Source organism: Antechinus flavipes, chromosome 2, assembly GCF_016432865.1.
Source record: "Antechinus flavipes isolate AdamAnt ecotype Samford, QLD, Australia chromosome 2, AdamAnt_v2, whole genome shotgun sequence".
Taxonomy (NCBI): domain Eukaryota; kingdom Metazoa; phylum Chordata; class Mammalia; order Dasyuromorphia; family Dasyuridae; genus Antechinus; species Antechinus flavipes.
Window position 1 is genome coordinate 222,125,714 of NC_067399.1, and position 15,618 is coordinate 222,141,331.

General features: G+C 40.4%; 1 protein-coding gene across 1 annotated transcript in view; it reads right to left on the reverse strand.

Annotated features, from left to right (window-relative positions):
- Positions 1–9,521: 9,521 nt before the first annotated feature.
- Positions 9,522–15,618, reverse strand: part of TOGARAM2 (TOG array regulator of axonemal microtubules 2) — a 73,234-nt gene continuing 67,137 nt past the window's right edge. The window contains exon 17 of the mRNA XM_051973598.1: positions 9,522–13,890. Coding sequence (XP_051829558.1) covers positions 13,634–13,890 — 257 coding nt within the window. The 3' untranslated portion in view covers positions 9,522–13,633. The remainder of the gene's footprint in view (positions 13,891–15,618) is intronic.

Consider the following 15,618-nt stretch of genomic DNA (forward strand, 5'->3'; position numbering starts at 1 on the left):
GCTACTTAGTACTTTTTTGTCCTGGGAGCAAGGCTTTCAAACCCTCTGTGCCTCAGTTTTCTCACTTGTAAAAATGAATCTTTGAACTAGTTTAGCTCAAAGATCCTTTCAGTCTGAAATCTATGCTCCTACCCAGTATGCTTAAGTGACCTTAAAATTCCAAACTGAGGGGCAGCTGGGAGGCACAATGGATAGAACAGACTCTGAAGTCAGAAGGAGTTCAGATTCTGCCTCAGACACTAGCTGTGTGACCCTGACCAAGTCATTTAACCCTGTTTGCCTTGCCCAAAAAAAAAGGTCCAAACAAGGAAACTGGGAGGGTGGGAGGGGAAGGAGAGGGAAGGACTTATAAGAAAGGTCTGGTTAAAGAAGATAAGCTTTATTATAGCTATAACCTCAGAAAAATAAAAGGGAGCTTTTGCTGACCCAGAGAAGTGAAATGATTTGATCTTTATCACACAATTAGTTAATAACAGAGTTGGAATTCATGTTGCTCTGAACCTTAATAACAAAGAAAAAACAGAAGGGATCAGAGAGACAGTGCAGAGAACAAGTAGGGCAAAATAAGAAAAAAAAGGGAGAAGGAAGAAGGAGAATTTGAGGAAAGGGCAGGCACAATGGATAATGGAGTTCTCTAATAAATTAAAACATTGTATATTAGAATATAATAACAATTAAAAACAATATTATAATAGCTAATATTTACAAAAGAGCAGTTAAACAATGGAGAGTGTGCCAGGCCCAGAATCAAGAAGACTTGAGTTCAAATGTAGCCTCAGACACAAGCTGTGTGACCTTAGGCAAGTCACTTAACTCTGCCTCAGTTTTCTCATCTGTGAAATGAGCTGGAGAAGGAAATGGCAAAACCTCCCCAGTATCTTTGCTAAGAAAACTCCAAATGGGGTCATGAAGAGTCTGACATGACTGAAAAACAAACAAAATATTTATAAGGGGCTTAGTATGTGCCAGGTATTGTGCCAAGCCACTTTACAAATATTATCTAATTTGATCCTCACAACTCTGAGAAGATATTACCCCCATTTTATACATGAGAAAACTGAGGCAAACAGAGTTAAGTGGCTTGTCCAGGGACACACAGTAAGTGTCTGAGGACAGATTTGAATTCCATACTTCCTAATTCTAGGCCCCAACATTCTATCTACTGTACCACCTCACTACCATAATGAAAAGTTTTATATTTTTCTTGTTATATTACATTAATATAGGAGTAGGAAAGAAGGAAAAAAAGGAGCTGAGACTCCTCAAGGAATAGGATTCAATGACTTTTAAGGTCTTTTCCAGATCTATGATCCTATAAGAAATATCTAGACAAAGTCAAAGTTGGGGAAGGGACAAAAAGAGACAAGCTTTGTCACAGTCATTATTTTCCCTAAGACCTAGAGAAAAAGAAAAGGGAGTATTTGGTTGGCCCACATAAATTTTTTTTTTATTGAGGGCTAATACTGGACTGAAGTAGACCTGACACTGGGCAGACATAAAGTACAGCCCTTCCTGCTTCAGTGACTTTACTGTTAATGATAGATGAGCAATTCAGACACATACTCCCTTTGTAGTAGGACTTTCCACTAAAGTCCTCCTCTGAAGCTTTATTGGCATGTGGAGGTCACCCAAGGCTATGCTAGCAGACTCCATATGCTGACAAGCTCCACAAAGCTGGAAAAGATTCCATTATGTCCCAGACACTGGCTGAATATCTGTCACACAAGGACCAGCCTCACTAAATGCAGAAAGGCTCGAAGAGAAGCCAATAGCTAATAACTTTATTTTAATCCCAGCATTTAATTTTTTTTCCATTAACAAGCATTTATTTTCACTCCCTCATATCTTCCCTTCCCAATTAAAAAAAGAAAGAAAATACTTGAAATGTACATAATCGTGCAAAATACATTTTCACATTGCCCAGGTCCAAAATGTATTCCATTTAGCATTAGGAATCGATAACTTCTCTTTCAGGAGGAAGCATATTTCTTCATTGGTTCCCTAGAATCATGTTTTGGTCATCATACTTGCTGGAATTCTGGAAGTTATCAACTTGTCTTTACATTGTTATTTTTATTGCATAAATTGTTCTGGATCTGCTTACTTCACTCTGCATCAGTTGACACAAGTCTTCCCATATTTCTCTAAAACCATCTTTTTTTAATTGTTTTTTTGTTGCCCAGTAGTGTCTCATTATCTGCAAATGCCACAATTTGTTCAGCTACATCCTAGTTGATGGAAATCCCCTTAGTTTCCAACTCTTTGCAACTACAAAAACAACTACTATAAATATTTTTACACATATGGGTGCTTTTCCTGTTTTTTTTTTTTAATCTTTTTGAGGTAAAGACCTATACACTTTTTTTCAATAAGTGAACACTTATTAAGTGCCTACAAGGACCAAATACTATGCTAAGCATTGGAAGAGATTCTCAATCATTTTGAATATGAAATAATGTTTGCTACAATAATAGCCAGAATTTACATAATATTTTAAATACTTTAGAACTATTCATTTTTACAACAACTCTAGAATGTAGGTATATTATTTTTAAAGCTTTTTATTTTCAAAACATATGCATGGATAGTTTTTGACATTCACTGTTGTGTTCCAATTTTTTTTTCCCTTTTTCTCTCCACTCCCTCCCCTAGATGGCAAGTAATCTAATATTTATTAAACATATGCAATTCACACACACACACACACACACACACACACTTATGCTGCACAAAAAAAATTCTATCAAAAAGGAAAAAATGGGGAAAAAAATCGAGCAAACAACAACAAAAAGAGTGAAAATTCTATGTGGTGATCCACACAAAGTCCTCACAGTCCTTTCTCTGGGTGCAGATGGTTCTCTCCATCACAAGACCATTGGAATTGGCCTGAATCAGTAGATACTATTATTATTTCTATTTTACAGATAAGGAAACTGAGATAAAGAGAGATTAAATGAGATAGAATTTTTAACTCTGATCTTCCTGACTACAGGTCCAGCACTCTAAAGTCAATCCATAAATATTTATTAATGTTATTAATAATTATTATTCACCAATTAGTGATATTAATATTAGGTACATATTGATATGTACCTAGCCCTATGCCAGGCCTGGATATGACAAGATAAAGATATCATTGGGTCAAAGGATAGATACAATTTAGTGACTTTGAGGCCGTTCTAAATTCCTTTCTGGAATGGCTAAAGCCGTTCATAGAGCAATAGGGTATTTAATGTGTTTTTCCACAGCCTTGCCAACATTTGTCATTTATTGTTTTTTGGTTATTTGACCACAGCAATTCAGAAATACAGCCCCGAAGGCTTGGAAGGTATTGTCATCTACAAATGAGGTGGGAAGAATTAAGCAATGAAATCAGAGTTCATACTAAATACTTTAAATTTCCAAATTACATAAAATGAGGAGCTTTCAAAACATTGTGACTCTAGTGGAAGAAATTAAAATAGCAGGGGAACAGTATATATAGTATATAAATTTCCCATTATTCTATCTGTTTTCAAGGATCCTATAGATGTGGTGATTCAAGGCAATTCCAATAGACTTGTGATGGAAAAGTGCCAGCCACATTCAAAGGGAGAACTATGGAAACTGAATATGGAACAAAGCATAGTATTTTCACTTTTTTTGTTGTTTTTGATGTTTGCTTGTTTGTTTTTTCTCATGTTTTTCCCCCTTTTGATCTGATTTCTTGATGAATATGGAATTGCATTTGTTTAATCTGTATTGGATTGCTTGCTGTCTTGGGGAGAAAGGGGGAAGGGAGGAAAGGAGAAAAATTTCAAACACAAGGCTTTGCATAGGTTAATGTGGAAAACTATCTTGGATGTATTTGGAAAAATAAAATGCTATTAATAAAAATAATTAAGAAGATGTTCATAACCCAACAGTTTTTTTAATTTACAAAAAGGTGGCATTTTTATCTACCCATTCTATAAAATATTAAAGAATAATAACAGGATTATGACTTTTCCCAGGAAAATTGGATGGTGATGATGATGAGGATGATGATGATGATGATGATGATGATGATAATGATGATAAGACAAATTGTGTGGGCCAGTGGAAGAATGATAGATTTGGAATCAGAGAACCTGGATCTGAATTTAAGCTTTTACTTATTACCTTGGGTGACTTTAGGGAAGTCATTTAACCTTTAGTCCTCAATCTTCATCTATAAAAGTAAGGGATTGGACTGGATAACTTCTAAAGTTCCTTCTAGCTTTAAATCTATAATCCTATGATGCTTTCAGATTTACCAAGACTTTTACATATGTTATCTCATTCGAAAAAAATATTTTAAATGGCTCAAAAGAATCCTTGGAGAGAAAGACAAATAGAAGACAGTGGTAGAACATCAATGGCTTTTGCCTAGGTAAGTGTGACCTTCAAGATGAAATACAACCACCCTCCATCCCCAGTGTAGTTCTGGAGGTGAGCAGTTTTTAACATACCTGGCAGTCTTATTTCTTTCCTCCCATTACCTTCTAGCTCCAAAGCTGAAGTTTATTTTGGTATTCAATAACGGGCAGGGGGAACAAAGTTAACCTTCTTTCATCCTGAAATGCCCGTGTTTGACAAGACCTGTCTCCTAAAAGCCCACAAGGTGGCTGACAAAGGAGTCTAGAAAATTTATTCCTGCTACAAAATAAAATGGTGCTTTGCATGTAGCCACAATGAATGCAGCCTATAATATATGCATTGAAAGGGCATAGATTGATGGCTGCCATTGCCTGCTGACACCCCCTCCAAGTCCCCACAATAGTTTGCAAAAGAAACCTTTTCAAGCGTTCCGTGCTTTAAGCGGTCCCACATCAAAGACTGAGGCTGTTGTCAGTGGCCGGTGCCTGTATTAAACAGAACTTGTTATACTGCGATATCATTTACTCCTGGCACCTACCTGAAGTTTACACAAAGTGCCATCAATCCATCTGGACATTTTTATGAATTGTAATTAAAGGTACATACCCTACACAGGGGAGCACGTCCTCTATTCACTCGACACTTTAAGTCCGTTTTATAGCAGAACTCTGGGCACTGCTGAGTTGATTGCACTCACAAGGTCCAAAATGGAACTCGGTGAAATTTCCTTAGGGCCTCTACCAGAACAGAGAAGCAGACAGTGAAAAAGGAGGTCTAGAGACAACCTGGGGCTGATGGCACTGGAGGGGAGCCGAGAGAACATGAGCAACGCCTGCCCTGGACCCTGGGAAGGCAGAAAGAGGAAGAGACAGAGGCAGAGAGAAAGAGCAACAGGGAGACAGAGGGACAGGGAGATAGAGAGTGAAACATGGACATATTTAGAGACAAATAGGAAAAGAGGAAAAGGAAAAGGAGTAGAATGAAAAAGGAAAAGGGAAGAGAAGAGACAGGCAGAGAGAAAGAGCAACAGGGAGACAGAGGGACAGGAAGATAGAGAGTGAAACATGGACATATTTTGAGACAAACAAATAGGAAAAGAGAAAAAGAGGAAAAGAGGAAAAGGAAAAGGAGTAGAATGAAAAAGGAAAAGGGAAGAGAAGAGAGGCAGAGAGAAAGAGCAACAGGGAGACAAAGGGACAGGAAGATAGAGAGTGAAACATGGACATACTTGGAGACAAAATAATAGGAAAAGAGAAAAAGAGGAAAAGGAAAAGGAGTAGAATGAAAAAGGAAAAGGGAAGAGAAGAGAGGCAGAGAGAAAGAGCAACAGGGAGACAGAGGGACAGGAAGATAGAGAGTGAAACATGGACATATTTTGAGACAAACAAATAGGAAAAGAGAAAAAGAGGAAAAGGAAAAGGAGTAAAATGAAAAAGGAAAAGGGAAGAGAAAAGACAGGCAGAGAGAAAGTGACAGTGAGACAGAAGAATAGGGAGATAGAGTATGAAACACAGGGACATATTTGGAGATAGACAAATAGAAAAAGAGAAAAAGGGAAAAGGAAGAAAAGGAAAAAGAAAAGTTATGTGACCCTGGGTATATAAATGTATAAAATAAGTAAACAAATTAAACATTTACTGATGATAAATCATAATTTTGTGACCCCCATATTCAATTATGAAATCCCACATGAGGTTATGACCCACAGTTTATGACCTGGATGACCTCTTGAGGTCTTGGCCAATTAAGAAGCCCTGATCTCGTCCAATTCTTTCATTTTACAGAGGGGGAAACTGAGGCCCAGGAGGTTAAACAGTGAGATCAAAGTCACTCAGACGCTAAGTGGCAGAGTCCAGAATCAAATGCAAGTCCTCTGACTCCCCCAGAGGTGCTTCTTAAACTGTACTACCCCATCTTCAATGACAAGAGTGTCTTCTTACTGTCTCATTATAATTCTCTTTAACCCATTCTGTCTTGAACAATTTCTAGAAGAAAAAACAAAGCATCCCAAGAAAACAAATACATGTGGCTCAAGCAATCTGCTCTTCTCCCATCCTTCCCTTTAGATCACTCTACAATATCAAGAAATATTTTATTTTCAAAATTCCCCACTACGGCTGCTTCCTTCCCAGAGGATGATCCCTCCATGTCAATTGTCTTATACAAAAAGGAGAGATGGGACATCTGGGGGGAAAGCAGTCAGGACAGAGACAGCCTCTTTCCCAAGATTGAATGGGCTTTATATTTAAAGGGTCCCTGAGCAATAGAAATTAAAGGAAATGACATAAGGAAATAGAGACTTGGGGATATGGACCACCACCATGAATATTATTTATCAGTTGGATTTTTGGAGAGGTGGGATAAAAGTTGAGGGAAAAAACCATAGGGCCTGTATGACTTTAAAGCCTTTTTGTCCAATAGTTTTATGATTTTTGACACTGAATCTTTTTTTTGACCCTCAAAATTCTTAAAGAGAAGCCAAGGAGAACTTAGTGTGAAATGACATCCCCCAAGGAGGTTATTATAAAAGGGTAACTTTGGGGGGGGCAATTGGGGTCAAGTAACTGACTTAGGGTCACACAGCTAAGAAGTGTCTGTGTTTGGATTGGAACAAAGGTCCTCCTGGCTTGGTGGGTCAGGCAACTTTTTTAAAGATAAATTTAGGGGTAGCTAGGTGGCGCAGTGGATAGAGCAGCAGCCCTGAAGTCAGGAGGACTGGAGTTCAAATCTGTTCTCAGACCCTTAACACTTCCTAGCTGTGTGAACCTGGGCAAGTCACTTAACCCCAATTGCCTCAGCAAAAAAAAAAAAAAAAAAAAGTAAATTTAGCAGGATTAGCTGAGCGAGGCAGCTGGTGACAGAGTGGGTAAGAGTGCTGGACCTTGAGTCAGGAAAACTTCAAATCTGGCAGCAGATACTATCTGTGTGACCTTGACATTCTATTTGCCTCAGTTTCTTCATCTATAAAATGGGGATAATAACAGCATCTCCCATGGTGGTCATGAGGACGAAATGAGATAATAATTATGTACTTAGCACAATGCCTGGCACATAGAAAGCTCTATATAAATGTTAGTTATTAGTATTAACCTGTAGGAACCAAAAAAATGAAAGAACTAAACTTTAAAGGGCATGCATTTACCAATGAAAAACCAATATATAGCTGGAATATCATAATAGTTTCCTAATGGATCTCTTTGTTCCAGTTTCTCTTCCATGCAGAGGGGCCAAGTGGATATTCCTAAAGCATGTCTGACCATGTCACTCCCCTTCTCAAGAAGCCAGAGTGGTTCCCAGTTGCCTTTAAGATAAAATATACAACTCCTCTATTTGATATTTAAAGTCCTTTATAGTCTACCTTTCCAGGCTTATTGGGATTAGAGATTTATAAATGAAGGAGCCCTCACACACTATCTGATCATATAGATGAGGAAACTAAAGAACAATTTCAGTTCAAGTTAAGTCAATTGCCCAAAGTCTCACGGGAAGAAAATGTCTGAACTGAGATTTGAACCTGATTTCATCCAGCACTCTTTACTATGTTAGATCTTTCCCTTCCCCACCCCTTATTCCACACTGATTTTCACACACTCTTTTCCCGCCAGACTAGTATAGCTGAAATTTCTGTATACAACAACCCCGGCTCCAATCTCCTTCCTCACCTTTACCAGGCTATCACTGTTGCCTAAAATTGGAGCATTCCCAGCTGTTCTCAAATTTCAGTTCAAGAATTAGCTCCTACAAGAACCTATTCTGATTCCCCCGGTTCCTACTGCCTTACTCTGAAAACTGCTGTTTACTCTTTATGTTTATCTTTCTGTGTTTTGTGTTTATGCTGTTGCCCAATAAGGTAAGAACTCAGTCTGTGACAGATGGCTCCATGTTGGCAAACCACCTGAAGCTTTTGGCTCAAAGTCAGTTCACCCAAATCTTTTTGCTGTGGTTAAAGGGCCCATTTAGGCTATAGAACTTTTTTTTTTTTTTGATCAGCCAACTGGAGGCTTGATCTGGTCTCTGGGAGTAGGACCAAATCAAATCAAGGACAAATTAGAATTTTCTGGAGAATCCTCTGGGCCCTACACAAACTCAGAATTTCATAGTATATCTAAATTTTTAGATTTCTCCTCACAAGTTCAAACTGTTTTTAGGAAAGGCAATTGATGGTCCAAACTGACCTGCAATTGGCAAAGGGACTGGCAGACATCAGTCAGTCTTAGATAAGAGAGATTCATGAAATCCATTAATGAAGGCCAGGAAAAGAAGCATCAAAGACAGCTGGAGCTAGTTTCAAAACTGCCAATGGACTGGCTTTGTGTTTGTCAACCCATTAGTTTGAGATCGGAGTGCTCAGAAGATAAGGAAACTGAGGCATCAGATCTAAATGGCAAAGTAACCACCATAAAAAAAAATTGTCCACATCTCAACAGTCTCCCCTTAACCAAGATGCAGAGGAGTAGGGTGATGAGATTTAACAAGGAGAGGCAGACGAGAAACCAGGTCATTGTGAGAACCGTGATAAAGCTAGACAGGAATGGTGGGACCAAATTGTTCAATTAGCATGGCAGACACATTCACAGGGTCTTCCGGTGGGGGTGGCAGTGAGGCAGTCTTGCCCATCCTGGATTCTAGACAGAGCCAGGACTCAGCTGCGAAGTATGGCAAGGTAAAGTATTTTGTACTCAAGACCTGTCAGTGGTTTTGGTTTCTTTAAGCCTGTTTTCCCTTTCCTTTACTAGGATATATTTGCTCAGATAATTTCCCTATTTTCCAAATGGAAGAATAAGGTTATAGTGAAATAATAGCCCTAAGTCCTTCCAGAATTAAATTTATAATCTTATAATATCCTTAAGGAACCCATGAACCCTCTGCTTAGAGGCATGCTTGTTAGTTCCCAAAAAATCAAAATTCCCATTTACGCCATCCATGAAGAGTTACAAAATACCTTCCTTGCAATAGCTTTATGAGTTAAATAGTCCAGGTGTCATCCTTTTTATGGGGGAGGAAACTGAGGCTCAGAGATTGTGGAAGGAAGGTGAATTACACAGGGAAAATGTTCTTTATTCTTTCTTCAAGGGGCAGATAAATGTGCAAGGAAACATGCTACACAAGAGTGTTATCCTCGGGCCATAGCGAGACAAGTATCAGAGGAGTAGGAAGATGAGGGGCTTAAAAGATGAAGGAAAGAGACACATCCCATCATGTATTCTGGGAAAAAAGGTCCTGGAGAAACACAAAAAAATGACTGCTCCATGGAACAGATACCAACACACCAGAGAGAATCCACAAAATGCTGGTAAGACACTTTATTCTCTGAAGGTCTATACAGAAGTTAACAGCACCCATGGGTACCAGGCACCCAAAGTCCATTAGGGAACAAACATTTACAAATCTTTCGCGTTCTAAGGACAGTGGACCCTACACAAGCTCTTTTATTCCAGCTCTTCGCTGCTGAAGACACGGCCCTTTCCCCGCTGCCTGAGAGGGATCGGCAGCGGAGGCTCATTGGTCCTGTGTGGGCAAGACAGGCTTGAAAAGCCAATAATTTGTGTCGATTCTTGAGCAGACAAAACTTGAGCCTGTTCCTTGCACTCCTGACAGACTCAGTCTTGGCCCCGCTGCATTCCCCACGCTTGCTGGGCCCTACCTGGTTAATTGGCTGCTGTGTCCGGTTTAATCTTTCCTTAGCACTTTGCACCAGGCGCCTCTTCACAGGACATGGAGGCAGCTGGATGGCTCAGTGGGAAAAGCATCTTCCTGGAGTCAGGAAGGTCTGGGTTCAAATCTGGCCTTCGACACTTACCAACTGAGACACTTAACCCAGCCCGTTTGCCTTAATCCACGGGAGAAGGAAATGGCAAATCACTCCAGCAGTCTTGCCAAAAAAATCTCCATGCACAGGGTGGTCCATAGAGAGTCAGACACAACCGAATGACTGAACCACAATTAGAGCACAGGAACTGATGAGGAAGCCCGGGGTTTGAAAACCATTTCTCTTTCTGCTCCTTTTGTCGCCTCGTCACCCCTTTGGGCAGCTGGCTGGCCAGGCTTTGGATCTGTAACCCCCCAATCCAATTCCAGCCTTCGGTCAGAAGCAGCGGCCTTCTCTCAATGTCTAAGAAGCTGGGAAGTAAAGGGAGCGCAGAGAGCATGTCTTTAACAAACGTTCAGGGCCAAGGAGCACAAAGCCCACTTGGGTTATGTCGTCTGTAGAGAGCAGTTTACTAGGGCAGAGAAGCTGCCCTTCTCCCAGGCTGGGGGTTTAACCCGTGTATTTTGTTTCCTACACAGAGAAAATCTTTGTTCTGCAGTCCCAGACTGTCTCCTTGATGCATCACTCACCTCGTGGACATCCCTACTGGCCACACGAATGACTAGGCAAGAGTGGGTGGCTGGCTGCTGGAAGCACCCCCACTGCTAAAAGAAAAATCGAGTTTGTGCCCCATTCCCCAAAGCCATCGTTTCTACAGATGAAGGCTATACATGCTCTGATAACGGCGATACAAAGTTAACTCTCAGCCCGTGTCTGCCCTTGGCTCTCCCACAGATCATCAGCCCAAGATCGCGTCCCTCTATTGCCTTTATTTTTTGGAAAAGGGACGTGAGAATGGCTTGAGATGGAAAGCCCCCGTGGCATACAAGAAATACTACTATGACTTCTGTCTACACCAAGAGTATGATCCTGGAGGTCATGCTCATTGGGTAAAGTACCAGATAGGACCTAAAAGATTGGGAATTATTTTTAAAATATGCAAATGACACTCTTGACTTTCCAACTGAATTTTAAAAAAAAAAAAACAATTATTGGGACAGGATGTAAGTGCTCAAGACGAGAGGCTTGGAAGTGGGAGATAAGGCAAAGTAGGAAAGAAAACAGTTGTATCACTGAACCTAGACATGTGGCCTGGAAGTTGTACATTCCTAAATGCTCTAGACCAGGGTTTCTTAAACTTTTTCCATTCCAACTCCTTTTAACCCAAGAAAAATTTTACATAGTCATGGGTATATAGATATATAAAAGGTATACAAATCAAACATTTACTGATAATAAATCATAATCTTGTAAGCCCCCACATTCAGTTATGAGACCCCATTTGGGGTTGTGACCCATGATTTAAGAAGCCATCTAGAAAGCTCCCCAATAAATTCTGGATTTTTGATAAGTTACAAGGTTCTAAAGGAAATGTTGGTAGCACCTTCATCCCAATTCTATCTCCACTCTCTAAGTATAGGAGTGGGAAGAGGAGGCAAAAGAAAAAATTTATCTGATTTCAAGGTCCTCCCACCCAAAAAAAAAAAACCTAACTTCCATGGAAGTCCTTTTTGGAAAGGATGTTTTCCCTCCAAAGTCAAGGACCTATCAATCACACATGCATGTCCCAGTGATACTGAATGTCTTGGAGAGCTGCCTATAGTTGAGAGATGGTGACTTGCAGAGTTAGTAGGAGTCAGAAATAAGATTTCAATGCAGGTTTTTCTGGCTCCAAGTCCAGCATTCTATCTACTATGTCCCACTCAAAGGTGAAGGAAACTGAAAGGAAGCTCAAAATATTATCAAACATCCCCAGCTAGCTAAATAATCAGTCAGATGAGCGCATCTCTACAGAAAGGGAGAACAGTGGCAGAGTAGGTGCCTTTGTGTGGTGCTAGGAGGCTTCCTGCTCTATCTGCCCCACTGGCACTCTAATCTCACCTGGTTGGAGATAATATAGTTTCCCCCGAGGTTCCCTGCCCTTAGCTAAAAGGTCACTGACCTAAGCATCCAAGCCTGTCTGGGGACCCACATAAACACCTTCCCAAACAAATAAGCTGTGAAATAAGATGGTCACTCACCTCGGAGGGGAATCCCTGTCCCCTACCTGGGTGAGACCTGAAGACTCACCGGGAACGGGCAAGATATGAATTTTCTGGAGCTCTCTAAGCAAGTCTGGCTGGGAAGGTCTAGCCTGGACCCTGAATTCTCCCCGGGCCTTCTGTGTGGAACCTGGAACCATCTAGAAGCTGCCCCCAGCCTGAAGCTGGTTAACTCAAGTTGAGACTCCCTGAGCCTGCCCCAAACTCTAAGGCCACAGGGACTGGGAAAAGGCCTGAGTCCGCAGTGTGGAATTGAACACCCTGATACCCAATTTCCAGAAGTGCCAACTTCCTTTGGGCTGATTTATGATTGGCACAATGACCTTTGACTTTCCAGATTCTACCTTTCCACCTTTTCAGAACAATAGCCTCCAGGTAACTCCTCCCCAGGCTCAATTCTGTCAAATTACCACTGATTCATGCAGCCCATAGACATCCTATTCCTGAGATTAGGGCTCTAAATCTCTTGCTCCCTCAAAAATCAACAAATACTAGTTCTTTGCATCTGAGACCCATCTTTCTTTATTCCTTCCCAATCCCATGCTATGCTCCATAAAATAAAAACCTATACATTCCCATGCAAGAAAATGACCAGTAGAACCCTGAGTAAATATGGGACATCATTTAGGACTTCTCAAAACCTGCCTCCCCAAAATGTCTGAAACCTTCAGACACACTTTGAAATTGATGTATAATAATGTAAATATCACATTAGTGCTAATTTATGATTTTTTAAAACCCAGAAAACAATGCGTCCAAAGGGGAATTCTTCATACTTTAAGAATTTTCTTTAGATGACTACAGAGGGCAAAAGATTAATCCCCATTGGCCCCATCTATTTATTCAGCTTATCTCAAATTGGACCTAACAGTCCCTAATGGCCTTAGACATCTCTAAACGGCTCTACCCATTTGAGTATAACGAATCTGAGCATTCACAGATGGGTTTGGACTATCTTCAAATGGGCAGGTATTCATATACAGACTATAAAATACATAATAAATTCCCTGCCTTTTCTTTCCTTTTTTAACACCATCACAGAATAACTCACAATTGATTGTGTTTATGATTTTTTTGTTTGTGTTTTGTTTGGTTTTGATTTTTTTATAAAAATACCTTTGTAAACTTCTCTGGGGATAAAAGAGTGCAAGAAAATAAAACCTTAGAAAAATAGGTGTTTTTTTTTAATTCTACCTCAAAATAAACTATGTACATCTGAAACTCTATAGGCCTATTCTACCAGTAGTTTCTTCCATCCGAAAAAAAAGAGTTAAAAAAATAATTGCCCATCTCAGATCCATGTTTTATCCAGCTGAAAGTTCTTGAGCTGCAAATGGTCTCAAAATGGGGGGGCAGTGGCCCTTTTGTTCCTCCCCCGACCCCCAACCCCCATCCCTACTACGCCTCATTGAAAGTTTGAGTCCAAGATGTCCTGGAGCATCTTGCTGACTTGCTTTGGCTGTCCAGCAGCACAGTCCCGCAGGCGGGTCCCCATTTGCTCGTAGAGGCTCTTGGTCAGCTGACATACCACGGAGCGGACATTGCCGCTGTGCCCCGGCAGGACCCCGTTCCCAATCATGTTGTTCAAGAAGTACCAGAGAACAGGGAGGACGTGCCGTTCCACACTCTGAGGCTTCCGAGAGTAGACTGAAGTCACTAGCACTGCGGGGCAGAGGATGGAAAGGAACCTGAGTCACAAATTGTCTCCCGGTACCACCTCCCACCTCATGTGTTGGCTATGGTCAGCCATCCAGGACAGCCCATTCTGGGAGGCCAAACTGACCACAGCCCCTCCAGTTCCATGCACCAGCCCCACCCCCAGATCCATGCCGGCACAATCAAGAAACCTGGGATACCAAGAGTAGCCCGCCTGGTCATCGGGGAAACTGAAAGAGTTAGTGGGCATAAGACACACTCTGGTTTGCCTGTATCCTAATTATAATATCCTTATTCAGTCTGGGTCCATCCCCCATTGAAGACTCATTATACATTATTCCTTCTCTTTTACTCAATGTGAAGCCATTCATAGTTCCTTCTGCTTTCTACAAACTGGTATTTCATCTCTGGCCCCATGTTTGGAAGATGCGGGCTCTTCAAGTTTGAATCTTTATCTTTCCTCAAGCTTCTAAATCAAAGATTTTCTTGATTTCCCCCATCCCCCATGTTGTTAAAGCCTTGTCTTACCCAATTCATCTTTTTTTTTCTTATAGCTTTTTATTTACAAGTTATATCCATGGGTAATTTTACAGCATTGACAATTGCCAAACCTTTTATTCCAATTTTTCTCCTTCTTCCCCCTACCCCCTCCCCCAGATGGCAAGTTGACCAATACATGTTAAATATGTTAAAGTATAAATTAAATACAATATTAGTATACACATTCAAACTGTTACTTTGAAATAATGTACAATTAGTCTGTGAAGGAAATCAAAAATGCAGGAGGACAAAAATAGAGGGATTGGGAATTCTATATAATGGTTCATTGTCATCTCCCAGAGTTCTTTCACTGGGTGTAGCTGGTTCAATTCATTACTACTGTATTGGAACTGATTTGGATCCTCTCATTGTTGAAGAGGGCCATGTCCATCAGAATTGATCATCATATAGTAGTATTATTGAAGTATATAATGATCTCCTGGTCCTGCTCATTTCACTCAGCATCAGTTCGTGTAAGTCTCTCCAGGCCTTTCTGAAATCATCCTGCTGGTCATTTCTTACCAAACAATAATATTCCATAATATTCGTATACCACAATTTATTCAGCCATTCTCCAATTGATGGGCATCCACTCAATTTCCAGTTTCTGGCCACTACAAAGGGGGCCACCACAAACATTCGTGCACATACAGATCCTTTTCCCTTCTTTAAAATCTCTCTATTCCCCAATTCATCTTGTATTTATTTACTTGTTTACTTGTTTGGATACCCAATAAATTACCAAAACAAAAACATTAAGTGCCTACTATGTGCCAGACGTTGTACTAAGTGCTAGGACAAAGACAAAAATGGTCTTTATTATTAAGGAAACTTAAGAGAGGAGACAATATCCAAATAGGTATGTACAAATGAAATCTAGGCAGGATAAATTGCAGTTAATCATAGAGAAATGAAATTAGCATTGAGGAGGACTGGGAAGGCTTCTTTCAGAAGATAGGGTATTAGCTAAGAAGAAAGTCAGGAAACCAGAAGGTAGACTTCCAGGTCTGGCTGACAGTCAGTGAATATGCCCTAAGTTGGGGTATAAGGTGTCTTGTTCAAGGAAAAGCAAGAAGGACAATATCACTGGAGCACAGGGCACATGGAACAGATAAGGCAAAAGAAATCTGCAAAAGTAGAAGAGGGCTAGCTTATGAAGGGCTTTGAATTCCAGAGGAATGTGTATTTGGTCCT